The 26602-nt window shown below is 42.0% G+C and overlaps 1 protein-coding gene across 2 annotated transcripts in view; it reads left to right on the forward strand.

The window, feature by feature from the left end:
- Nucleotides 1-722: 722 nt before the first annotated feature.
- marchf8 (membrane-associated ring finger (C3HC4) 8) overlaps nt 723-26602 on the forward strand; it is a 64918-nt gene continuing 39038 nt past the window's right edge. For both annotated transcript variants that reach the window (XM_084470089.1, XM_084470088.1), the window contains exons 1-2: nt 723-823; nt 11212-11393. In XM_084470089.1, the coding sequence (XP_084326215.1) occupies nt 11298-11393 (96 nt within the window). In that variant the 5' untranslated portion in view covers nt 723-823; nt 11212-11297. The remainder of the gene's footprint in view (nt 824-11211; nt 11394-26602) is intronic.

Genomic DNA, 26602 nt, shown 5'->3' on the forward strand with positions numbered 1-26602 from the left:
ACCCCCAAGGACACGGTGGCAGACTGTGCATCAGTAATAAGCCCAGATACAATGACATGTTTCACAGAGATAGAGAGAGCCTGGCCTCCAGTGAGAGAGGGGCTTCTCTCTCTCTCTCTCTCTCTCTCTCTCTCTCTCTCTCTCTCTCTCTCTCTCTCTCTCTCTCTCTCTCTCTCTCTCTCTCTTTTTCTTCATGTCGGTGAAGTCTTCCCAACACAGACACACAGTGAATACATTTCTGACTCTTGGCAATAGAATTAGCCGAATGAGGTCCATTGGATTCTGCAGAGTCCCATTATGGGACAGTTTAGACTTCCATGATCTTAAATCCCCCCCTCACCCAACACCATTTTATTTTAATAAAGGATGATTCTGTAATATATGGTCCTACTTTTCATTCATCGTCATATAGGCAATCCTACTTTATTTGCATTATGTTCAACGTTTTAACAAAACCCCAAAAGCATATATATAGCCTACTGTATATATACATAAACACCAACCACCATTCGTCCAGGGATGTGCAAGAATGCAGAACAGAGAAAGACTAGTGATGAAAGAGGGTAGGTCTACATATATATTTTTGGATATATATTTATTTATTATTGATCTATTTATTTATTTATTTATTTCAGCTCGCATACGCCGCCTGGCCCTCTAGTGTCGTTGTTATCCTTGCATGTTTTCACCCCATTTTATCTGAACACGGAAGTCTGTGTGGCGCATAGGGCGACTGTAGTCTTATATCTGACGGCCGAGGAGCAGCGCTATGACATAAAATCAAACGGAACGTCGTCGTCCCCATTTGGCCCTCGAGACAGCGGTAAGTGTCAGCCGTTTATTCACGCCAGTAAGAATTGTATAATCATTGAATTTTCCCCGGCTGTCCTTTCCATCTATTTAGACTGGGGCTGTTCATCACCCGCTGCACCATCGCTGGGTTGGCTCCGGGCGGCGATGCGCGTGTGGATTGTTGTGGTAGCCTATCATTGATGACATTATTTTATTGTTATTTGTATTTGATATGCATGGTCTAAAATCCCTCGCTGTATTTCACTATAGGATGTGGTTTGGTAGTTTTGATGGTTTAACTGGACGTTGTGTGGTTGGAGCGTGGCAGCGATTCAGCCCGTGAAACGCTCTGGTATTGTCCTCGGATGGGAGATGATGAGATGCCTCCCTTCTCTGTCCATTTTTGGTTTTCTTATCCTCCGGAACCAAGAGGTTCATATATGTCTAACCTGTATATATGTTCTGATTAGGTTGTAGCTTATCTGTAAAGCAATGTAATGAATGAACATTGGTTTCACCGCGTCTGATAATCGAGCTGTTGTATTTCGTTAATGAAAAAAAATATATATATATATATATAGGTAGGTGATTGTCCCACCCCGACCCCCCAACATTGTAACCATAATCAGTAAACAGTCCTAATAGGCTACTTGGCATACAAATCTGTGTTATTTCATGATTAAATCAGATATCGGTCTGTGTGGGGGTCAGGAAGGTTGGATATATTTGCAAGGTGGTTGTTGTTGTGGTATGATGGATTATGATTATGACCTACCAAATATAATAGCAGTAGGCTACTGCCTGACAATAAACATGTTGCTGAGATAATTAGTCGGGGGGCTGGGGGGGCACCGCGTAACTAGATACTCTACAGCACATTCCACTTCACACTCCATCGACGCACAGTGTAAACATCACGATGCGCACAATGCATTCCCTTAATCACACGGTAAAGCATAACTTCAAGTAAAACCATTTAAATTCAATTAAGATGCTCGCACAAAGTCATGTATTTGATTTAGAGACGAATAATTGATTCTACTATTCCATCTAATGCTCAAGCAACCGTTTGACAGATCTATCACATGTCGTTAATTGGAAGCGGCGATAAAAGTAAATTACAGGTGCATGAATTTGTTTAAACTTATTTGCTCTTTCACATTAACCTGCACCTCATCCACAATGGGACAAATCCCATTATTTCACAATAACGTTGTAATAATGGGATTTGTCCCATTATTCAAATCTCATACTATTTCCCTACGACCAATGACTGATGACGTATGAGCAAGAACCAACTACTGTACTTCACACCAGTGTTAAGTCATCGCAGCCTCTTACTCTTATCTCTCACGCTAACGTTAGGATAAGAAGACTCATTGTCAAGTTGTGTGGCCGGTGGGCTATCTGCCTACTATGCGTGTATAAAATGTCAGATAACAATGTGTGTAGTCTGTAGCTCACCCTATGCCTCCTCCTCCCCACATAGGATTGCAACATGTCTTTCTTTGAACGTCTCTTTCACACTCAGAGAGGAGACACTGGAGCTCCCATTGATAACCTTTAAAGAATGCATGCATACAGAGACAGGCTAATCCCAGTGTTTAATATATAACACTATACAGAATATATAATGTAATACATTCAGTATGGATTATGGATGTTTAAGTAACTCATATTTATTGCATTAGCATTTGAGCATTAGGCTCAAGATTTTGTAGTACCATAATTTGTGATTCCCCTTCATGCATTGTAATCTCCCACCAACAATTGCCCTTGGCAGTGTAAAGAAATAAGTTACCGTCTGACAATAAGTGAATCACTCACACAAAGACTTTTTACTTTCCACCGCAATGTCCATACCTTCTGGAGACACACACACACACACACACACACACCACACACCACACACACCACACACACACACACACACACACACACACACAATATTTGACAGCAGCTAATTGGTGGATGCTCCTATAGGTGGTTGCTCCTTTATATAGATAGAGTGACATAGACAAGGGAAAATCACAATTTAAGACTATGATTCCAAGCAGGCTGACAGAGATGGGACCATAGAAAATCAAAGGGCTTTGAGTCTTCATGGACTTCATCGTTGTGTGTTTGGAAAATTACTGTGTACTTTAGTTTTTGGAGATAAGTTAGGAGGGGAGAAGAGAATATGATCATTATACTGAAGACTTAGGAACAACCACCAATTAGCTGCTGTCAATTCTGCCACACAATAGACCACAGCTGACTAGTATTTTCAGTATCTCTGAAAACACCCATTCTTTAAACCATCTTGATAAAAAACACAAACCCATACATCCTGAGAAACATCAATCTCTTGCCAGACTCAAATAAGCACAGGTGTGTTCTCTTCTCGTTAATTAACTACAGACTGGAATTAATAAAGTTAACGAGGGTCATGAAATGTGTCCTAAAAGTGCTACTTTTCCTTTGACCTTCTCCCATCTGTCACTCAATCTGGTCTAATTGCTAACTGTGGAACAGTATAATCATTCTTCTCATGAGGACAGGAAGTGAAACTAGCCTGAAAAAAAGTGTGCTCTATAATCCAACTAACTAATATTGTGTGTGTGTGTGTGTGTGTGTGTGTGTGTGTGTGTGTGTGTGTGTGTGTGTGTGTGTGTGTGTGTGTGTGTGTGTGTGTGTGTGTGTATTTGTGTGTGTGCCTGCGTGTGGAATGTGTATAGCTTTCTGTTCTCCACTCCGTTGACGGCAGAGAAGCCATTCAAATGTCTGTCGTTACCTCTTAATCCACCAGTGGGAGTCCAGCATTATAAATTTAATAATTTTTGTTCAATTGACGCCAATCATCCGCTCATTAAAAGTACATTTACCACAGTCTTCTCTGTCTATCCAGACAAGACTGCACCAGTCCTATGTTCCAAGTACTATTACAAGTCCCTTAGGAGCGTCAGCTCGGGCTCCATGATGTCATCTCACCCTCGACTATGATGCTTGGAACGCATTCCAACCGCCGCGCCGCTTCAGTTCAGTTCAGTCGCGCCGGTGTCTGGCGTGCGCTGTAATACAATCACACAATTAAAGGGTAGAAAGTAACCGACTGTGTGCGGCTTGGCTTTCACCACTGTGCTGTAACCTTATATGTTACCCTGCCCTGCCCCGCCGGTACCAGGCTGGGTACCCTGCCTGGTATACCTCCCTCTCGTCCCTCTCGTCTCTCTCTGTGCTCTCCGGCGGCTCCAGAGGAAGCAGCACATCGATAAACCGCTGTTATCCCACTGCCACATCCCCCGGATGATGTCATACTCCCACCACATGGCTGTACTGTCCTGTGTTCCGTCGGCGCTATCGTTTACTGTGGTACCATCCAGCATGTCAGGGAAGGGCAGAGGGCTTCGATTCATACATTATAATGAAGAGTAAGTGAAGAGTTCCAGGAAGTGAAACAGGATATTATAGTGCATCGCTTGGATCAGATGTATGTATTGTTATGGATCTGAAATGACCCAGTCCCCTGACCCCCAGTGGGGGGGGGGTTATTGTTAGTGCTTGTGTGTGTGTGTGTGTGTGTGTGTGTGTGTGTGTGTGCAGGGCAGGAAAGGGTGTGTTAGTGTGTGTGTGTGTGTGTGTGTGTGTGTGTGTGTGTGTGTGTGTGTGTGTGTGTGAGAATGTGCGCGCAAGTTGGAGCGTGCGATTGTTTGTGCGTGGAGGTGTGTATGCAACGGCTGACCTATATAGTAGACTGTAATTTATGAACAATAAAGGTACAGCATTTGGCAGTTCATATAATTCAACCCGGGAGAAGTGCGGGCTCAGCGGAAACGCCAAATGAGGGAGTGTTGCCGTAGAGCAGCAGTGTCCACCAATGGTTGATGTTGTCGTTAGTGCTGTCATCACCCCTCAAGGCTCTTGTCGGCTCCTGGCAGGGGGATCATTAACACTAGGGGTCCACAACTTTACTTCTTTAAAAAAGTAACTTCTGGCAAACATTTTACTGTGAAGTCAACATGAGACTGCACATGGCCTTTGTTGCAATCTATCAATTGAAATGTGTGGTACGTTATGTTGTTTTTATAATCATTCATATTGTTTTACATTGTGTTGCATTGCTTGGCATTTTGGGTTAGGGTTGGCTAGTTTTTTTTATGCCACCAAATATCATGAATATAACAGGATCATTTGTACACATATTCTGTATACCCACATAATACAGATAATACATCATGCAATCTAATGATATGCATACACACGTCATAGAAAACACCCGAAGCATTGATATATTCACAACGTTTTTTGTGTCATTGCAACCGACCAAAATTGATTTTACAAAAGCTGGGCTGCTCAGTATTTTTCTGTTCTCATCCTAAGGAAGAACAACTGCAATGATATTTGGGATTTCTGATTAAAGTAAAAACTGAGCTTCTGCTGTCTTGCATACTATTGTGTATTTTTTTATATATATTTCATTCAATTTTGCAACCATAGTGAACTGAACCCATTTCATCATGGTACTGTAAGCCCCTTTTTGTTTTTTGGCACAATTTGACAACAGAAACGGTTTGATGGCCGTATGTATAATGGAGTAAAATGCGTGTAGTAGCTCATCTATGCGGTTGTTTATTTTTGCTCTTCTGAGCGTACTTTCTGCCCTCTAGTGGTCACAATTAAATTAGTGATCCTTTAACAAACCGCATCAGATTACAAGGTAACACTTTCAATTAATGGTACATTAATTAGCATTAGTTAATGCAATAATAAGCATTACTATATAGCATTAGCTTTGGGGTTAGGGTTGGTGGCTCAGAGTTATCCCATTCACTATTAAATAATGTATACATGAATGTCTTTATTAACATCATAACCCTAACCCTAACACCATAAGTAAACAAGTTAACCATTAGTAATTTATACCTATAACATTAACTACTGTTAGTTAATGGTTAATATGTACACATGTGTGTGTACAGATTTATGTGTGTGTACACACACAACCACAGACTCACACACACACACACACACACACACACACACACACACACACACACACACACACACACACACACACACACACACACACACACACTTTACTGCATGCTGGTCTGCGAGCCATCTGTTGGAAGTAGACAAACAAGTGGACCAATATTGGGATTGTGTCTGCTGGAGGTGTGAGGTCAATAAGAAATAAAAAGGATTTCAGTTTCTTGGCCTTGTCGACAGTCCTAAAGTACTAGGACTGGAAAAGACTATTCTACATTTCATGTGTTCATTTCTGCTAAATGTGTAGCTCCACCTGTTTGTATTTATATGACAACACCAGAAGGTTACTTGGAAACAAATTTGTATTCATCATGCAGGTATCTCCACATAAACGCATAGGTATGCGTGCGCTCATGATTGAGGAATGCCCCTCGCTCAATCATTAACATGTTATTCAGCACTCCTGTTTTTATTTAATTAAATGTATCTGTACTTCTACTTTGGTAGTAGAAGTATTACTACTTGAAGTAGAAGTAAACTTGTTATTATTTTCTACTGCTGTAGTTGGAAACTATTTATTGTTTTCTACTGCTGTAATACTTGCAGACCATTCAACAATTAATTACTAAACAATGAACATAGCAAAATAATATAGTCTACAAAATAAACAATTTATACTAGTTGGAAACTACTTGTTGTTTTCTATTGTTATTACTAGCTCCTTATTGTTTACTACTGTTGTTGAAAAGCACTGTGGTACAAATGTTTTCTCTGACCTATCTGACAGTGACGTATCACCCTGAAATCCATTTCTCTAGGCTAGGATGTCTGCAGAATGAACGTGTATTAATCGTTATTTGGGAAATATATGTTGTACGCAGAGGAACAGAGTATATACAGTACCATGATAGTTTTAGTTGAATTGTTAATGGTAAATATCCCAGTGGAGATTGTTGAAATATTTGTTTTGGCTGAAGTTTTCTACTAAATGGCAGTATGTTCTAACAGATTTCAGGATATGCCTTTAAAGGTAAAAATTTAACTTTGTGTGTGCATGCCTTGTAGACAGAAGGAAACCCTAGCTCATGCTAACAAAGAGCCACTGTAATTTTGTTCCCTAAAGGAATGACACGTTACACATTAAACAACTTGCTTGTTGGCGTCTCCCAGGGCTAAATTCTGCTAGCAGTTAGAATAGAACACCAGGGTTATTATTCCCTAATTTTTAACAGTGTTTTCTGCAATATTTGTTTATTTAGTCATTTAATTTTAGTGCTGATAAGTTTCTCTATATAACAGAGCCAACTTTCAGTCTGAATTCTAAGTCACAAGATCCTAAGTCACCAGAGAAAAGGTGTGAGACAACGTGGGAGAACAAATGTGTGAGAACGTGTGAGAACAACTAGATTCAAGCTTGCTGGTCCTTGTCTGATTTGTTCAAATCACACCTAGCCAGTAGGTGACACAAGAGTGTGATTTTGAAATTCGGCCAACACTGACCGTTGGCCTGACTAAAGGGCTCTTCATCACCATCATCTTGTTAAGAATATCTGTTCAACCTCGGCATTGAATCCAAAAAATACAGCTACTTGTTGGAGTCAAACCACTTAGCATTATTATCTGTGTTGTGTGTACTGGGTTATATTTTATATGTAGGCTCCCTTGTGATTGTGAATCCTATGAGGCCAATGTCTAACAGAGATTGCATCACATTTCATTTCCACAGCCATAGGTATTGTTCACCAATAAAAAGAAGGATCAGATAAGTTAGTGTACATCCAAATGAACCCATGAAACCTTGTTTACAGCTGGAAAACATGAGATGATGCTAACATTTAACATTCCAAGGGATAAAATCTCAACATTCCCACTGTCACATATGTAAATGAGCCTACAGGACTCTCACTGACAGTTGGCTAGCATGTGGTGTGATTGTTACACGATGAAGGATCAAATGACCTTGCGCCTCGAGCTCTGTCCCCATGCTAATTAGCTGTTTAACTTGGAAACCCAACATATTAGCTACTTCAGAAAGCTACAGTACAGTTGTACATCCACTAAAAAGTTATATATTCAGATGAATACCCCTAAGTTGATTAATAAGTTGATGACGTAAAATAATAAGCAATAAACGCTTGAAATAGCTTGCTCTAGTGGTCGTATCAAAGCCAGCGTACCATTACAGTATCTCTCGTGGTTCTCCCACTGGAACACGCTATCTATGTCACATTACACAAACAAATAAACCTAAGAGGGAGTCACATGTCCGTTCCATTAGTTCTCCAGTAAAAGGGAGCGGGTTACATTGTTTGTGATGTATGTCATTAATGAAAAGACTAATGAAGGATCAGCCTTTCTGGTTCAGAAGAAAAACTGTACTTTAGTACTATAATGGGAGTTTCTTTACATTTTGGTTTACCCCTGTGCAGTAGAGCAGGGTCAAGTCCATGAACAGTCTGGTCCTATCGGAAAGAACAGGGACAGAGAGTTCTCTTGGATAACTGAATATTAAACAAGATATTATGCCATTGAATGGCAGAACAGATCATCTGTGAAAAATAATTTGCACTTGCTTTCATACGGGAACTATCTGCTTTTATCTGGAAGGATTGTATCTATGTAATGCCTTATAATCATATGTTTCTACTGATCGCACTGGTTTAGCCTATATGATAGGATCGTGCCCGTATCAAACACACGCACACACACATTACTTACTTAACATAGTGTGAGTAAAATGTTGACGCTTGCGTTTGTCCTTTGTCAAGACTGCCATTATGCTCCTGCGTCTGAACATACACAGCTTGCATTGACACATGGAGTGGTCGGCTGCCATGGCAACTGGTCATTGCCAACCCCTGGTAGACAATGAGGATGGTGATAAGGTTGCGGCCACCTGGAAATTGTTGAAACACTTTCTGAGCTTGTCAGCCTGCCCAGAGTAAGTGCTCCAAAAATGCCCAAAAATAGTTGAGCTGCATTTACACTTGCATCTACTTAAGAGCGATAATGGTATGGCAGGTGATTGTTTCCATAGCGATTGCCTGTGATTTTTGATGAGCAGTTAGGGGTTGTCGGCATCTTGCTGAGGGAAGCTTACAGGTAGTCTGTGTACATTCAGGGTTGAACCAGGCAGTCAATCACTCTGACCACCTCATCGTGTAGTGGTTATGGGTGCTCGAGTCCTAGCCCAAAGGTACTGGCTTTGAACCCTGACATCTACAAACTACCTCAAGGAATTCAAGGGCAAGAATTGCAACCCGTCCCTGCGCTAAACGATTTATCTAGAGTCTGCTAAATAGTCAGGGTAAGGCACTGGTGGAAGACTTTCTTCTTCACTCCTGTATCATCAACTAAAAACTTAGATAAATATATCTGATGAGGCTAGCATGCGTAAAGACCTCCTCAGGTCACATATGATGTAAACCGGGTTCTCAAACGTTGTGTTCTGGGCTGACAGCCTGGATGCTAACCTGCCAACACTTTGATCACTGTAAAGGAAATGTTCCTCTCGCTGTTTTTCTGTGGTCGTAATTTCTCTCACTTGCCCGCAGCTTATAGTCCCAGCTGTTTTGCGGGTAACAGATGCTCCAGCTGTGTACTTGTGTGTGTGAGTGTGTTGACGTGTGTGTGTGTGTGTTTTGATTATCTTTGCATGTATATATATGTGTGTGTGTGTGTGTGTGTGTGTGTGTGTGTGTGTGTGTGTGTGTGTGTGTGTGTGTGTGTGTGTGTGTGTGTGTGCGTGCGTGTGTTCAGCCATGCGTGGACGATCGATTAGGGCTGTCAAGCTCTCGTTTCATGACGAGTTCACACAGGTGTGTGTCATTGCCTCCCTTCTTAGGAACTTGTGTGTGTGTGTGTGTGTGTGTGTGTCTGTGTGTATGTATACATGTGTGAAAGGGAGTGAGTGAGTGATTCAGTACATTTGTGTGTGTGTGTGTGTGTGTGTGTGTGTGAAAGAGATATAGGCGGTGATTAACAGTGGCTCCACGCTGTCCCTCTCTTGCCAACTGGGCTGCATGTGCCGGTCCTATCTTAACGGGACGCTAGCCCCTCAGTAAACCCAAGAGATTCCCATGCCCCTCTGATCATATCTTCTGGCCTCCCTCATAGAAGGCCACTGTCTCTGTTGCAGAGCGGAGCCTGAGGCTTCAGAGTTTGCATTTCTCTGTCTCTACCCTACATAAACGTACATGCACATGCATGCACAAACACGCCTTTACATGCACACACACACACACGCACACACGCACACACACATACACCCATACACCCATATGCACACAAACACACACAAATGCGCACGTACACGTTCTCTCCCTCACATACACATACAGATACACACACACACACACACACACATTCTCTCGCTCACTTGCTGACACTCCCAAAAACACACACTTAGACTACTTAAAGTGTTGAGAGGGGGGCTCTGTCTTAATTGATGTCAGTGGCAGTGCAGATGGCTGCATTAACTCAAGTAATAAAAAAACAAAACACTCTATTTATCCAAGCTGTTCTGTAAGTCTCCAGCCCAACCTCACGCTGTCTGCCATCTCATCTGTCAATCTGACATCATGGCAGCAGCACTCGAGTCTCTGCCACCACAGTCTATGTTGCCGACCAACGCTGAGCATAAGAGGTACGATGCCCTCCTGAGTTCAGAGCTGCTCGAAATAGGTCAGCGGCCTGATTCTGGTGCTCCCTGTCATCAAGACTAATGGTTCTTCTTGGGGGGGGGGGTGGGGAAGGAAAGATTTTATACCTGATTCTATTCTATTTATAACTGTGAGGGGTCCCACGGTGACATGGCAACTCTGAATGTACTCCTTGGTGCCAAAAAGACCCATGCATGCCTCGTCAACCTGACTTGATATGGGCCATGAGGAAAAGGGCCGTCTTAAACCATGTCACTCATCAACATGAATGCTTTATTCAGCCCTACTAATTAACAATTATTCGCCGAAGGAGGTGAATAATTGTTTTAGTATATACTACACGTGAACACTCCAAAAATAAACAAGATAACACTTTTTGCCGGGATTTATTTGTTTTTATTAGCGGTTTATTTGTTTTTACTAGTGTGACGAGACTAGCGTGACGCGCTGAGTGTGAGATCTCAATCATGGGATATTGCCCAATATCCTGAGATAGTGAACCAATCAAATTGCGCCATCTTAGGAGGTTCACGTGTAGCATATATACCAACAACAATTATCCTCACTTCTTAAAATCGGAATGATGAGTGTTCATTCTGCCGTTTATTTGCTTTGATTGCTGTAGTTGGGGAGGCCTACACACATTGTTAACCTGCTGTGTTTACAAGTTCTACCTTCTAAAGTGCATGTCTGTGTGTGCGTGTGTGTGTGTGTGTGTGTGTGTGTGTGTATATATATGTGTGTGTTTGTGTGCATCTGCGTGTGTGCTTGCGTGTGTCGTCTCCAGGCCACTCCTAGACCTCATCATGCCGGGTGCTCCTGCAGTGGAACAGGAAGTGAGTGTGTGAACACGCTCCGCTTGGATCCGCTGGGATGAACATGCCACTGCACCAGATCTCTGTCATCCCCCGTGATGTCACTTCCTCCCGGGTCTCCGGCAGCGGGAAGGCCAAGGACAAGGACAAGCAGGTAGGACCAACCTGAACTCAGTCTCTCTTTACATTGGAGCCGTAGGGTTGATGTCAGACCACAGTCAAACCAAACCTCAGTCTGTCTTTGCTAGAGGTGTTGAGGTGTAGTCAAACCAAACCTGTCTGTCTTTGCTAGTGCTTCTTCGCTCGACAAATCCCACACCAAACTGATTAGTCTTTACGAACCAAACTCTCTTAGGAACTCAGGAACGATGATGTGACATGCAACAGGTTGAAGGAATCAACACGCATGCGTGTATGACATTGATTAAAGTACACATAGTGAGTTTGTGATGTATACAGTATATGGGTGTGTCTTTTGAGTTGTGGTTAAACAGGTTTAGATACTCGCTATTCAAAACCTATTAGAGTGACATGCGTCATGTAAACTTAAATGTACGTACCGATAAAAGAGCAAAACCATGCAAAGTGGTGCCGATTTCCATACACCCTTCCATACCGCTTTGCTCACTCTCCTCAATCTCAGACTCAGGAATAAACAATACCATAAACTAGACTTGCAACTTTCGTTCAGCTCGTACACCTGTCACATCCGTGCCGTTCAATGGCACAACAATGCAGAGATTTCTGTCACAGTATTTATGTTGGCGTATATTTTTTTACCCTCATTTGTGGTTGGTGTTGATACATAACGAGCACAGCACACTTCCTCGGTGACAGGGATCAGCACACCAATACAAACTATTCATTACTCCGCCTGGGGTGTGAGCTACTCCTTGACAACACTGCGACAGGACACACACACACACATCTACCTGCCCCTCTCACACACGGGTTCAAGGTGCGGTTTATTGTTGTTATTGTTCTCTGTGCCGTGCGGTTTACCGATCAACACTGACACCGTGTTCATCATGATGCTGCGAATTCTCTCGGCAGCCATGTGTGCTGCTGTGCTTGCCAATCACCTGTTCCCAACTAGAAGCCTGCCTGTAAACCGTTGATGCATTACTGAGGCGCCATTTCACCCCACACACTGGAAGGATTAAGCATACCATCCACACTGAAAAATAGAAAGTTACAAACTATTAGAAACTTTTTTTTTTTTTTTGCTCGCTGCATATTCGAGACGCCCTCCTAAAATGTCACGACGGCAAGGCGTTGCCCGCGGTTACGTCGAGATGTTTACTTGGTGCGTGAAACAGGTATTTCTTATTAGGCACGGCTGGCTGGCAGCGGAGGATTTTATTTATTTTTTTTACTCTGGGTCCCATGTGCCCACCCATTCCTCCCCCACCTTTCTCTCCTCCCCCCCCCTCCCCCTTATTCTATCTGTAGCCACGCTCGGCTTCAGTTGGTCCATCCTTCCACTTAAGGGCTTTCAGGAGCAGTTGCTTCTCTCCAGCATTCAAGCACTGCACAAACAGTGCCATGTGTTTGGACAATGTGCCTCTGTCACGCCCCCGGGGCCCCCGTGCATTTTTCTGTCCCCATCGACTCGGGAACAATGGAGTCAGAGCTCTGAAGTGATGGAACATGGTCAGGTGTTCCTGAGAGACCCTCTTCCCCCCCTCCCCCCCTCCCACACACTCTGCACAGGGTGAAGGACGTTGGGCCCGGCATGTGCCAAGATGACACTTCCATATTTGCCACGTGGGGGATCTTGGTTCCTTGCATGTCTTACGTACACACACAATCCTTTGTGTAAATGTTTCAGAGTTAGCCAGGGAGGCTAAAGTTGACATCCGTATTGCCCTAGATATTCAAATACATTATATTTAATAACATGACATCATAAATACAACCCTTATGGATGTGTGTCGTTAGAAGACATACAATGTGTAAAAGATTCTGGAGAAGATGTGTTCTATATATAACAGACATAAAACGCACAACAACAGTAAATAAGGGTACGTAATGGAGGTGATTTAGGGAGTAAAGGGTGAGTGTTGATGAGCCAGGATCTTAACTTTGTGGATAAGGGGCGTGTGGGGTACATTTAAGGATAGTGAATAGATAGAGAATTTTAGCTATACTTTAAATGCAATATATTTTATTAATCCTAGATGGGAAATGTTGATTAATTTGGTCCACTTGTGGCTGTATAAGCATGTGTTTTTCTTGTGGTAATTATCATGGTTATGATTATGCACTGATGCATTGACACACACACACAAACACACACGTGCACAGACAACACGCACATACACAACACTGGGACTTTTTGTATTAAACTCGCGCACAAGTTTGAGTATTTTCACAAGTTGTCGCTGTGGTGCGATGTTCGGAGTTGTGTTTGCTTTCCCATGATATTGTTTTGATTCTTGTGAGACGGGGGCTTTGCATAACTCCTTTTCATATCAGGAATAAACGCTAACAGGATTATGCTTCACAACTTTGCTAAAGCTGTCCTTGTGATGCTACCGTGGTTTACTCAAGGAATACAAAATCTCCTGAATAGTAAGCTTAGTCACTTCTCTGGAACAAATTTGGTCTCCCTCCGGTACTACGTGTCTTCCGTCTCTCCCTCTCTTATCCTCCCATCTTTCCCTCTCTCCAGCTTTCTCTCTCTCCCCTGGTAGGAATAAATGGCTAAATGACAGTGGTTCTTGTTCACCCCTTTGGTTCCATCAGCAAATTGTCAAATAGAAAGAGAAGGGAAGAGAGAGGTGAAAAAAGGAAGAGCAGGCAAGAGAAACTGTTAGCGGTTACTCTGAATGCTGATGAGTCACAGAATTCTCATCTGTGTGTGTGTGTGTGTGTGTGTGTGTGTGTGTGTGTGTGTGTGTGTGTGTGCGCGCGTGTGTGTGCGTGTGTATAGCGCTGGCACGTGTTCTCAGAGTTTAGTCAGAGCGAAGCCCATCTGGTCCTATTAAGAAACACAACTGGTCTTTTAGCACCTCAGAGACATGGAGCCAGGGACAGACGGTGAGAGAGAGAGCTAGGGACAGAGGGAGAGAGAGCTAGGGACAGAGGGAGAGAGAGCTAGGGACAGAGGGAGAGAGAGCTAGGGACAGAGGGAGAGAGAGCTAGGGACAGAGGAGAGATAGCTAGATGCAGGGAGAGAGCTACAGACACAGAGCACCTCAGAGAGAGACAGGAGAGAGAGGCAGAGAGCTAGAACCAGAGAGAGAGAGAAAGAGAGGGAGTGAGAGACAGAGGGAGCTGGAGACAGAGAGCGGGAGGGAGACCAAGAGAGATGAAGAGAGAGAGAGACAGCTTAGAACTTCAGTCTACTTAGAATTCTGTGTAGCTCCTCTGCCTCTCTGCTAGTCTCTGGTTTCTCTTTCCTGCACCTCAACACCTCCTTAACACAGCATCCATCTCCAACAAACACTCTTTACAACCCCCTCAGATACACCGAAGCCTTCCATGCCTTTGGGTGGACAGGACATATCCTATCCATATTCATATTTGTATATAATCATAACTATGAATTACAAAGAAATCAAAGTGAAAATGTCAGAGGATCAGAGGATCGAAAGCTTTCTTGACAGTCCCCGCTGGCCTCCAAAGTTAGCACTAGCATAAGTCTGGGAGTGTCTGATAAGGCCAGCAGGTATGGTTAGCTCATGCTGCGCAGCAACTGTTGGCAGGTGAGAAATGACTCCGCTTACTTATTCTGGGTGGGACTCCCAGTGGGTGAGGGATCCTCTTATATGTACACAATATTTATTCTTTATAAGTTATGTTGATATATGTTTACATTTTGTCCTCTTACCAATGCACAGCTGGCGACAATTCTCGTCTCCCCCCCCGCTCGTTAGTAAGCCGTCTACTACCTGAAAGCACCTAAATCCAAACCGTCTCTCTGATATCGAACTCACGTCTGCCTGTCTCCACATGGCTGCACAAATAAAATGCATTTTAAATTGTTCATTCACACCTGAGGCTTCAAAGCACGGGGATAAATATTCAGCAACTGTCCAAAGAAGGATTCTATCAGATTGGCCATGGCTGTGCGCTGGCAGCTGGAAATCCCAAGCTAATTACCCAGCATGCCCTGGGGCAATGTAAACATGTCCCAAAATGATATGCTGTTGGATAAATTGTTTACAGGGTTTTTTGGAGTTGTGTTACTTATGCCACAGTGAATCATTAAGTGCCAGTTTTTTTCTTCATGGCCACAATAGTTTATTACAAAGTATACAGTCTAATAAGTAATATGTTCAGTGCAGACGTGCAGAGATGTGTATCAATATTACGATATTAATTTCTTTAGGTATGTCATGTCATGATGACATGATGAAAATAAATCAAACATATTCATACAGCGTGGATAAAAACAAACACATGCCCACACACCACACAATCAGTTTTTGAATATTATTATTACATAAACATAAATCAGATAAATACAATATGTACTCAAACCCACGCCTACACAATCAAATACACTCACTCATACTGTCACAGACACACACACACACACACACACACACACACACACACACATACACACACACACACACACTCCCGCACACAGTAATCGTCATCAGTAATCGGCCAAACAGGTCTCCTGGCCTGTCTAGAGAGCCTGCGGACAGCAGATAGCACGCTTCAGTGAGGCGTTCCACATATTGCCATACATGTTTTAAATGGACCATCTCAGCAGCACACCGTGTTTCTCTAAAGATGGGCCTCTGCTGGAATCACTCGACAGCAGAATCTTTGAAAATGGTGGGGGGGAAAAAGCAGTTTCCACTGGGGGAGAATTTACACTTGTGTGTCAAAGAGAGATGTTCTATTACTAGACTTTGATCTGTTGAGAAATTAATTTATTGTCCTTTGGGAGTTGGGGCACTTTTTTTCCTCTCTCTATTTGCTGAAGAATATTTTAATACTAATATTACCTGCAGGTCATCTAACGGCAAAACCATTTTTCTTCCTTTGCTCAAAGGGTGAGTGGGCGGAGGCTTCTTTCCATAGAGCTAACCTCACCCCTTGCTAGAAATTCCCAGAGTGCATTTCTGATCGCTTTACTTTTTTTTCAAATGGCCATGAGCTGAAAAAGTTGTTAGAAGGAGACGCTATCCTCCAATTAACCTCTGCTCCGGTAACAGCCGCCGCCTCGTTTTGTGGAGCTGAAAACACACACACACACACACACACACACACACACACACACACACACACGCACACGCGCATGCACACGCACACACACACAAACACCCTTCATATTTTTTAATTAACCTCATTAGTAGGAGGGTTAGATCGACTCAGTAGTTGAATAAGATGGTTCCATGTGTGTTCCGCTGCAGTCGTTTCAGAAATCGTATTCTTGCTGAGAATAGATGAGATGCTTTCCAACATGATCAGCTCATCAGGGTGAAGGGCAGGTTCAGGATGTTGAGCAAATTGACTATGAATCACGATTGTTTCATTCGCATGCAACTTCCCTTCCAATAATGTGAGTGTGGTCACACAACAACAGACAAGATGACAACACAGTAACGCACGGATATGTTCTTTGAGATGGGAGGAAAACACACACACATACACACACACACACACACACACACACACACACACACACACATACACACACACGATGGGGCAGTGGGACGTGCTCATCTGTTTAACCTTGGGTCTAGGCTAAGTAGAATCCTTTGTGTGCGTGTGTGCATGCGTGTGTGTGTGTGTGTGTGTGTGTGTGTGTGTGTATGTGTGTGTGTGTGTGTGTGTGTGTGTGTGTGTGTGTGTGTGTGTGTGTGTGTGTGTGTGTGTGAATGTGTGCATATGCGTGTGTGTGTGTGTGCACATACCTCATGTGTGTGTATGTGTACTAGGAAGGAGCCCAGAGTGTGTTTGTGAGGGGGGGGGGGGGGGCTGCAGCAGAACCTACCATTCCGCTGTCATCATTGGAGTGGATGCTCTGTCATCATTAAGGGCTATTCTCCGCAGGGTTCCTATGGGCGAGAACTGCCTCGCGGCTTGTCTGGAGGCCTCAGCCCTAATCACCTGGGATCTGTTGCTTTGTCTGCTGACACCCCGGACTCTGGTCTGGAGGACTAGTCTGAGGCCAGAGCCATGGTACAAGTCGCTACACACATAGACCCACACACACAAGCACACATGCACGTGCACACACGCGTACGCACAGGCACGCGCACGCACACACGCGCACACACACACACGCACACACACACGCACGCACAAATGCACGCACACACAGCACACACACACACACACACACATACACAGGTACACACATACACATGCAGGCACACACACACATCGCTCTCTCAGGAGGCCCTCATTAGAAAACAGGCCAAAAAAAGACAATTTCTTCTATTTCGAAATTCCCTGGTGGGGAACTGAACACACACACACACACACACACACTGTTGTGGATTTATTCATCGTAATGTTTATACCTATACCGGATATAAACCTTGTCCATATCATCACAAATCGATCATAAAGGCCTTTGTATACATTATACTTTACATCTAGAGATAGCTCCCTTCCTCTCTCTAATTGAAAGGAGTTAAAATAGTTAGCATTTGAGTTGCCACTAGAGCCACAAAGTCTGGTACTAAGGCGAGGCCTCGCTACTGACTTCTTTGTATTGTAAATTATTTTAACTGCCCAGCCCTCAGCCCTCAGCCCTAGCCAATCCTAAACTCTCCACACCCCCTCATCTATGTTTGTTGTTACTGTCCACAATGTGAACGTTTCTCTGTAAGAATCATGTGCAACCATTGTCTCACTGAATGTATGCTTGGTAACTTTGCTGCCAGTATCTTCCCTTGATCATGCCCTAAAACTAAATCAAATATTTTTCTGTCCGTGTCTTAAAAATAAGTTATTCTATATCACGCAAGCATGCACGCACACACGCACGCACACAGACACACAGACCCATCCACCCACAAACACACAAACACACAAACACACATGCACACCCCAACACACACTCACTCAAGGGCTGGCTGACAGGTGATGTTCCCAGTTTGCATCAGATTAAAGCTCCTGTGTAATGCTACCTGATGATGACTCTAACAAGCTCCTTGATGCTAACAGCCGTCTGATTAATGTCTGAAGCCTTCGGGCCCTGCATACGTAAGTCTCATGTCACCAGGCGCGGGGTGGCCATCGGGACGTTCGGGAGGTTTCCCGTTGGGCTGGTCCACTTTCAAATGTATTTTGGGCCGCTTCGAAAGAAAAAAGTACTTTGACCATTATTTTATCTTCTCCTAAAGTAGACGTTCTTAATTCATCTGAAATATCAGCCCCAGCATCACAGTATATATATTATGGATTATACAATGTACAGTAGTTCTCCCCTCCCAATTATTTGAGTGGGTTTGGTCCATGGTGCGTCTTTTCTTGAGCGGTAACAGAAGAGAATCAGTGAACAGAAGTGACAAGTGTCGTTGATTGTGGAGGGCAGGAAAAGAAGCCAAAAAAGGAGCCGAAAAAGCCAGATTTTTAAAAAGTAGGGCACTGGAGGATGATGCCGCCAAATGTGCCAAAATAAACCACCTGTTTAGAGTACAGACACAAGTTGCAGCCGGTAGAGCGAGGTAGATCTAATGATTAATTTGCAACATAAATCATTTAGCTATTTGTGCTATGTTTGCAATGCCAACCTGAGCATTAAAGCTTAAACCAATTCATCATTATTTTAGTTTATTTTGTTAAGCCATATGACGAATCACAAATATAATTTGTGAAAATTAACATGTAAACTCCAGCATGATCTGTGTAAGTTAGCCCATGCAATAAAGTAACCCCTTCTTTTTTTTGGAGCATCAGAAGAGATAAGCCAGTCTGACACTGAAGAGGCAAGACTGGACAACATATTTCATGTAAAATATAAAAGACAGAACAAACGTGATAGATAGTGAATTATATCAAATATAAATTAATGCTGCGAGCAGCATTTTACGGTGCCAAGCATAGGCCGACCAATAAACCATCAAACCTAACCCTAACCCTACCGACCAATAAACCATCAAACCTAACCCTAACCCTAACCCTAACCATTAAGACCATAGACTAACCCTAACCCTAACCTAACCCTAACCATAACCTAACCCTAACCTAACCCTAACCGTAACCATAACCTAACCCTAACCATTAAGACTGTGACGCAGACCATAAACCTAACCCTAACCCTAACCTAACCCTAACCATTAAGTATAACCTAACCTAACCTATAACCTAACCAAAAATGGCCAACTTTGATGGCACGGACCCTTCGGACACGCCCTTCAACTTACAGTCACAAAAAGCACGGTGTTCATTCAGCAACATCATTCAAGTATACTGTCCAATTTTGAAGCAGATCTGATGAAGTTTGAAGTTTGTTTGTTCAAATACAAGACCACACAATTCAAAATGGCCAACTTTGACGGCATGCCACGGACACGCCCTTCAACGTACAGTCACAAATAGAACAGCGTTGATTCAGCACCATTTTTACTGTACTGACCAATTTTGAAGCAGATCCAATAAATTCCCTAGGAGGAGTTCATTCAAATACAAGGCAAAAAAGTGAAAATGACCACAAAATGGCGATGACGATTTTTGAATTTTTGGACTGTTGCTATAGCGCCACCTTTAGGCCGATTTTGATACAATTTGTACAATTTGATACAATTTTGATACAATTTGTAATTTCATCTTGACCCATGTGCCTTGGACTATCCCAAGTTTTATGACGATTGGGTTAAGTTAACCTGCCTTTTGGCGTTAAGTTAAAATTTGACGATTTTTAGCCTATGGCGGCCATGTTGTTTTGCCAATCGACTTCATTTCACTTGAGCAGTTGAAACTTTGGGCCCCAGCGGCCACTACGTCGGTCCCGCTTAAATCAAACATTGCGTCTATGAACTGTGGCGATTTTAGTGACAGGCCACACCCATTTCTATGCCACGCCCTATTTGAAAATATGTCGACTTTAACTTGTTCAGAATTTGATTAGCGCCACCAATCAGTGTAATATTTGCTGTCTGCTAATCTTGGGTCAACCTCTACAGGTCTAGTAAGTTTCATAAAAAGCGTGCGAGCAGTCCAGCCTGTCTGATGCTGCATGATGAACCCGATAGACATGAAGAAGGAGCTCTATGGGCTCTATATAATTGGGAGGCGGTTTCTGTGGTTACCTGTGACACAGCTACTGTTTCCTAATCTTTTCTGAGTAGCCTAAGATGTTCCACTACCACACTTTGCATCTTCATAACCTATCAGAGTGCTTAAAGAACGCAGAAGCCCTGGAACTAAAGACACGTGGTGTAAAGAGTGAGTTGAGAGTGCATAGGGCCGCATACGGGCATGTGTGCTTGTGTGTGCATGCATGTGTTTTTCCGAGGAAGGGACTCTGACGCTATCGCCCCTGGCAGTGTGGTACCGAGAACCAGGGGAAAGGATAATGGAGAAGCCATCACAATCCATGAGTCATGCTTTATTGGATCGCCGCTGCCTCAATATCCAATAAAGGGTTAGTACGAGTTTTGTGCATTTATGCAAATTCTTCCATCACTGAAAAAAGTGGGCCGGTATGGGCCTGAAACTCCCGGGCTGAAAATGGGTCCCACTCTGGCCCTGCATGTCACTCAGCAGGAAAATATATTTGTAGCCAGTCCTTATCATCTGTCCCTATGTCTTTTGTATGTTGTGATGATGATGTTATACTAACCTGTTAATTACAATATGAGGATGGGTGCAGTGTATTTAGGTACTTTATTTATAATGTACTTTATTTACCATGTGTGACAGCTGTGGCCAATCTAGCTGAAGATCTTAATTTGTTCCTCTCTCTCCCTTCCCTGCTCCCTCTTCTTCCTCCATTTAAACGTCCTCCTCTATAATGTTATCCCATGAAAATTGAGTCCCGTTAATCCCTGCCTAATGAAATTAATAGACTGACCAAACTATGAACCCCCTCTTCTGTAGCTGTCGGTTTTTCTCTAGAGATGCTCAATGGCTGCTTGTGTAGACTTCATAACGAGTATATTATTTTCATATTCATCTATGAGAGGTGCTTGCATGGTGGCTGTGATGTGCTCAAAACAGCGTCTGATCCGAAATGGAGGTTCATCAGTGCTGTTATGAGTGTTGGTGTGTAATGTACAGAGGCGTCTTCCTTCCCAAAACACGCAAAACACTGTACTCTTTCGGCGTACAGCTTCGCATCGAGGTGTTGCTGAAGAGTTGATGTTGGAAAGTATAATCTGATTCAAGCTTTTTTCTTCTACTTCCTTTGTTGAAGTCTGTGATTTATGGTTATTTTTGCTCTCTCTCACTGAAACCATTTAGATAGCAGTTGGGAGAATAGTTCAGACTATGGAGACTTTAATTGCTTAACCCATACCCTTACAATAACACACATTTTGCACTTAATTTACATTTGTTTGCTCATATCTTTATTGTTTATTGTTTATGTTTATGTTTGTTATTCATGTATTAGATTTTATTTTTGCATAGCAATGTTTTGCATTTAGATAACTACACTATTTGTGCCTTTCTTTCTGCTGCTGTAAACACCCACAGTTCCCTGCTTGGATATAAAGAGACCCTATCTTATCAACATTCCAGTCAGATTTTTCAAGCTTACTCATTATTCATCAACTATTATTTGATTTGGGTGAGTTATTGTTGGGCAACCAGAACAGGAATTATTGTGATGCCATTTTGAATGATTGACCAAGCCAGTTTGCAGTTAGGGTCAGAGGTAATATTTGAATATGGTGTTCATTAAATATACTTTTGGTAACACTTTACAATAAGGTACACAGAAACGTAGGTAGTTACTGAGGAACGAATGAGTAACGAATGAGTAACGAATGAGGAACGAATGAGTAACGAATGATGAACGACGAAGTGACAGTTACTCAGTAACTACTGAGGAGTTACTGGTAAACAGACCAGGGGACTACTGAGGAACGAATGAGTAACGAATGAGGAACGAATGAGTAACGAATGATGAACGACGAAGTGACAGTTACTCAGTAACTACTGAGGAGTTACTGGTAAACAGACCAGGGGACTACTGTATTCGTTACTGAGTAACGAATGATGAACAACCAGGGGCCCTAAAGTGACAGTTACTCAGTAACTACTGAGGAGTTACTGGTAAACAGACAAGGGGATACTGTATTAATGAATCATTCTGTGAAATAGCAAACTGACCAATTGATTATGAAAGCAACTGAATTTTCCTGGGATTTCACAATTAGTTAATAAATTAACAAGGCACAGACGGGATGATTGTCATATTTTAATAAAGATATTCACAATACATACATTCATATTCACATTTAAGGTTTATTATGTGGCATTAGTAATGTTGAAGGCTTAAAAGCAATTGTCCACCACTGCAGGGCACGCTTTAAACCTGCCTCCCTTGGTTTCAAGCGCTGTCGAGGGCTGGCTTGGGTCCCACACTGGATCGACTGGTAGAGCTGGATCTGACTGATGAGTTGTTACTCTTTCGCGATCCATTCGTTCACCAGTAGTTAAGCTTTATGAATCATTCGTTTACCAGTAGTGAAGCTTTTTGTGTACCTTCATGTAAAGTAATGCATCATACTGAGTTGTTACTCTTTCGCGAACCATTCGTTCACCAGTAGTTAAGCTTCATGAATCATTCGTTTACCAGTAGTGAAGCTTTTTGTGTACCTTCATGTAAAGTAATGCATCATACTGAGTTGTTACTCTTTCGCGAACCATTCGTTCACCAGTAGTTAAGCTTCATGAATCATTCGTTTACCAGTAGTGAAGCTTTTTGTGTACCTTCATGTAAAGTAATGCATCATACTGAGTTGTTACTCTTTCGCGAACCATTCGTTCACCAGTAGTTAAGCTTTATGAATCATTCGTTTACCAGTAGTGAAGCTTTTTGTGTACCTTCATGTAAAGTAATGCATCATACTGAGTTGTTACTCTTTCGCGAACCATTCGTTCACCAGTAGTTAAGCTTTATGAATCATTCGTTTACCAGTAGTGAAGCTTTTTGTGTACCTTCATGTAAAGTAATGCATCATACTGAGTTGTTACTCTTTCGCGAACCATTCGTTCACCAGTAGTTAAGCTTTATGAATCATTCGTTTACCAGTAGTGAAGCTTTTTGTGTACCTTCATGTAAAGTAATGCATCATACTGAGTTGTTACTCTTTCGCGAACCATTCGTTCACCAGTAGTTAAGCTTTTTGAACCATTCGTTTACCAGTAGCGAAGCACTTTCGGGTTAGTTATAAAACCCCAAACCACTGTTGATGACAATGAGGGATCTACAGCCACTTTAGTTAAAAATGTATACAACATAGGGAAATATATATATATATACTGCGCTCATGACACATAATAACATATAACATAATAACAGGATAATATAGAAAATATTAACAATTTAAAACACAAACAGAAACAAAAAAAGGCATTTTAAAATGGAACAAAAATAAAGGCTGCACTTTTAACAAGGCATTTCTGAAGAACACTGAAAAATCTAACAAAGAAAAGAAGTTTCAACAAAACTCAATGAAATGTTATTGGTGTTCGTGGCCAATGTCATGCAGCAATCTGCCAAGGAAGAAGACCCATTTTCTCCTCCTCCAGGTAGCTCCAAATCTCCCCCTTCCATACTGTGATAAAGTAGTAGAAGACAGAAAAATAAACATTAGGACCGACAATTAATAAAAAATTCTAGAACATGTCAAAGTCAAAGATTATTTTGTTTGCACAGTTAAGAAATTATGCTGGTCCTCTGGCCAAAACGATGTGAATTTGATGAGTTTCAAAGTGTTTTTAAAGCCTAAGAAGGCATAAGTCATAACTGTGTGCATGACACAATAATAACATTCAATTACAACAATTACAATTACTCAATAACTGTGGTATAATGACCGTATACCACAGCCTGTCGTGATCTATTGCTTAATTATATTATTTAGATATAGAGCTCCGGGAGTGCTGCGATTCACTCTAGTCTGGACTGCAGGGAGTGAACGCTGATTGGCTGTTATGTTACGTCCCTCAGGGAGTGAACGCTGATTGGCTGATGATACCCCTTCAGAAACATTTATATAGAAATTAGAAGATAAAATGAACATACCGTGATATAATACGGCATTACCGTATATGCCTCAAATCATACCGTGATATAAATTGTAGTCCATACCGTACAGCCCTACTGCATACCTTACCTATAAATGTATTTCATCCAGCTGAATAGGGACAATTTGCGCCTCTCAAAAAGTGACCCGCACCTCACTGACTTCCTCGTCGTTTTCCCTCTATGTTTATTACGTCGGCACTGCCTACAGAAGACAACACATTTCTTCATGATAAATATTAATGTTACTGAACTTGAATTTATAACATGACATATCAGTAAACAAAGGAAGTCATCGATAAAAACCGTACCAAAAAAAGAATACTTACCACTGCAGTCCGTCAACGTTTGCGTTTTCCTTCATTTTCATGCTCTTTTTGCAGAGTTTGCATTTTATTTTGGCTTTAAGTAACTTCTTCTTTTGGAGCCATTTTATCAATTTTAATTTCTTTTTAAAAGTCTGTCTTCCCTCAATAAGACTGAGTACTTTAGCGTGCAGGGTCATGATAACTTCGCATCAAACCGTCTTCCTGTCTTGCACATGCGGACCCACAATGCAATTCGGGAGCGTCCCTTGTCGTCGACGGACGTGTACAGTGGGTAGGGGCACGTTATACGCAGATCGTTTTACCCCATGCGTCGGACACGCCCACTCTCTTCCGTCGACGGGAAAGGAGGTCGTGCAGAAGGACTTGACAATGGAGACTCAGCGAAAGAGTAAGAGAAAAAGGCAGCCCACGGAAGAGCTTCCACATGTAGAGACAGCCATGTTAGAATGTAAGTACATGCTTTAAAGTTATTTCATTATTAATTGAGAGTGTAATGATTCGGTCACATTGCTTAGCTTCCTAAAATGAGCTAATTTGACATCGTACCACGTCTGTTCTATCACGTATTTTTTGGCCTTGCTAGCTAACCTTGTCACTAACCAATGGATTGCTAGCTGGCTAGATAGCCGACGTTGCAAGCAAATTTTAATTATCTGTCAAACACAAAAGTTTAACTCTTAACTAGGTCAAAAGACCGACGGTTCAACCACTTATCTAATGTTAAATTAGGCGAGTCAGTTACCACGTCTTTGAATAGTTTTTGGAGTTGTTTTTAACTACTAAAAAACCCGAAGACTGCTACATTACACTGTTATAGTGCTATTACGGTAATACCTTTCTCCCTGTTTTTTTTCTTTTCATTTTAGTCCATAGTTACAGTATGTAATGTTAACAACTGAATCTCTCAAACATGTCTTCTACACAATGGACTGCATGTGGAACCATGACAAATGAATTGATGATGATTTGTCATAAATCAAAATGACATATGATCATACATATTATTATTACATATTATAACATTAAAGACAATGGATAATGTCATTGCCCAAAGTGAATAAAACCCTTATTTCTTAACTAACTGTATATATATATTTTTTAAGGTATCCATACAATTTTCAAATGAACAAAAACGTCACTCTGTATGCATTCATCAATATCCTTCATAAGGTTTTGAGCCCCTTACACCAACCATTCTTTCTGTGCTCCAAAATGTTACAGCGCCATCGAGTCAGCGGGAACCATCCGAACAGCGCAGTAGCCAAACTGCAGCAGAGGAAGCAGGTAATTAATTTTTTATTTTAAATGTTAAGCATACTTAACAGATATACTCAGATTCATGTGACTGTGAAATGTAGTTGTACACAGTATAATGATTAATAACTGATGAACGTCACTATGAAAACACTATAATAGTGTTACTTTTAAACCTCTTTTCTACTTCCTGGTTTTATGATGTTAAAATAAGGGTGCTCACCTTAACTGGTTGAAGGCTAGTGTCTAGAGGGGATCCAAGACAAGAGGATGCTAGTAATATTTACTCCATTTGTACTTGAACATTGCAGTAACCAAGTATCTACCTTTACATGATATCGTAACCGGAAAGTGCTTTGGGAATGGGAAGGAACTTAGAACAGCAATGACATAAATTAGATTGAGGTCAGTTAAGCCACTTTAAGTTAGTCTACTAAGTAGAAAATAAAAAAGTTTTTGGTTATGGTTATATTCATGGTGCTGGATTAATTGATAAATTCTTACCCATTTATTTAACGAGCTAGGTGGTCAGCTGGTCCCAAGTCTGCTTATAATATCAAAGCCACGTCTGAACACGTCTGACTGTTCAAAGCAGCATAATGGATG

This window comes from Micromesistius poutassou (assembly GCF_964030765.1).
Source record: "Micromesistius poutassou genome assembly, chromosome: 7".
NCBI lineage: Eukaryota > Metazoa > Chordata > Actinopteri > Gadiformes > Gadidae > Micromesistius > Micromesistius poutassou.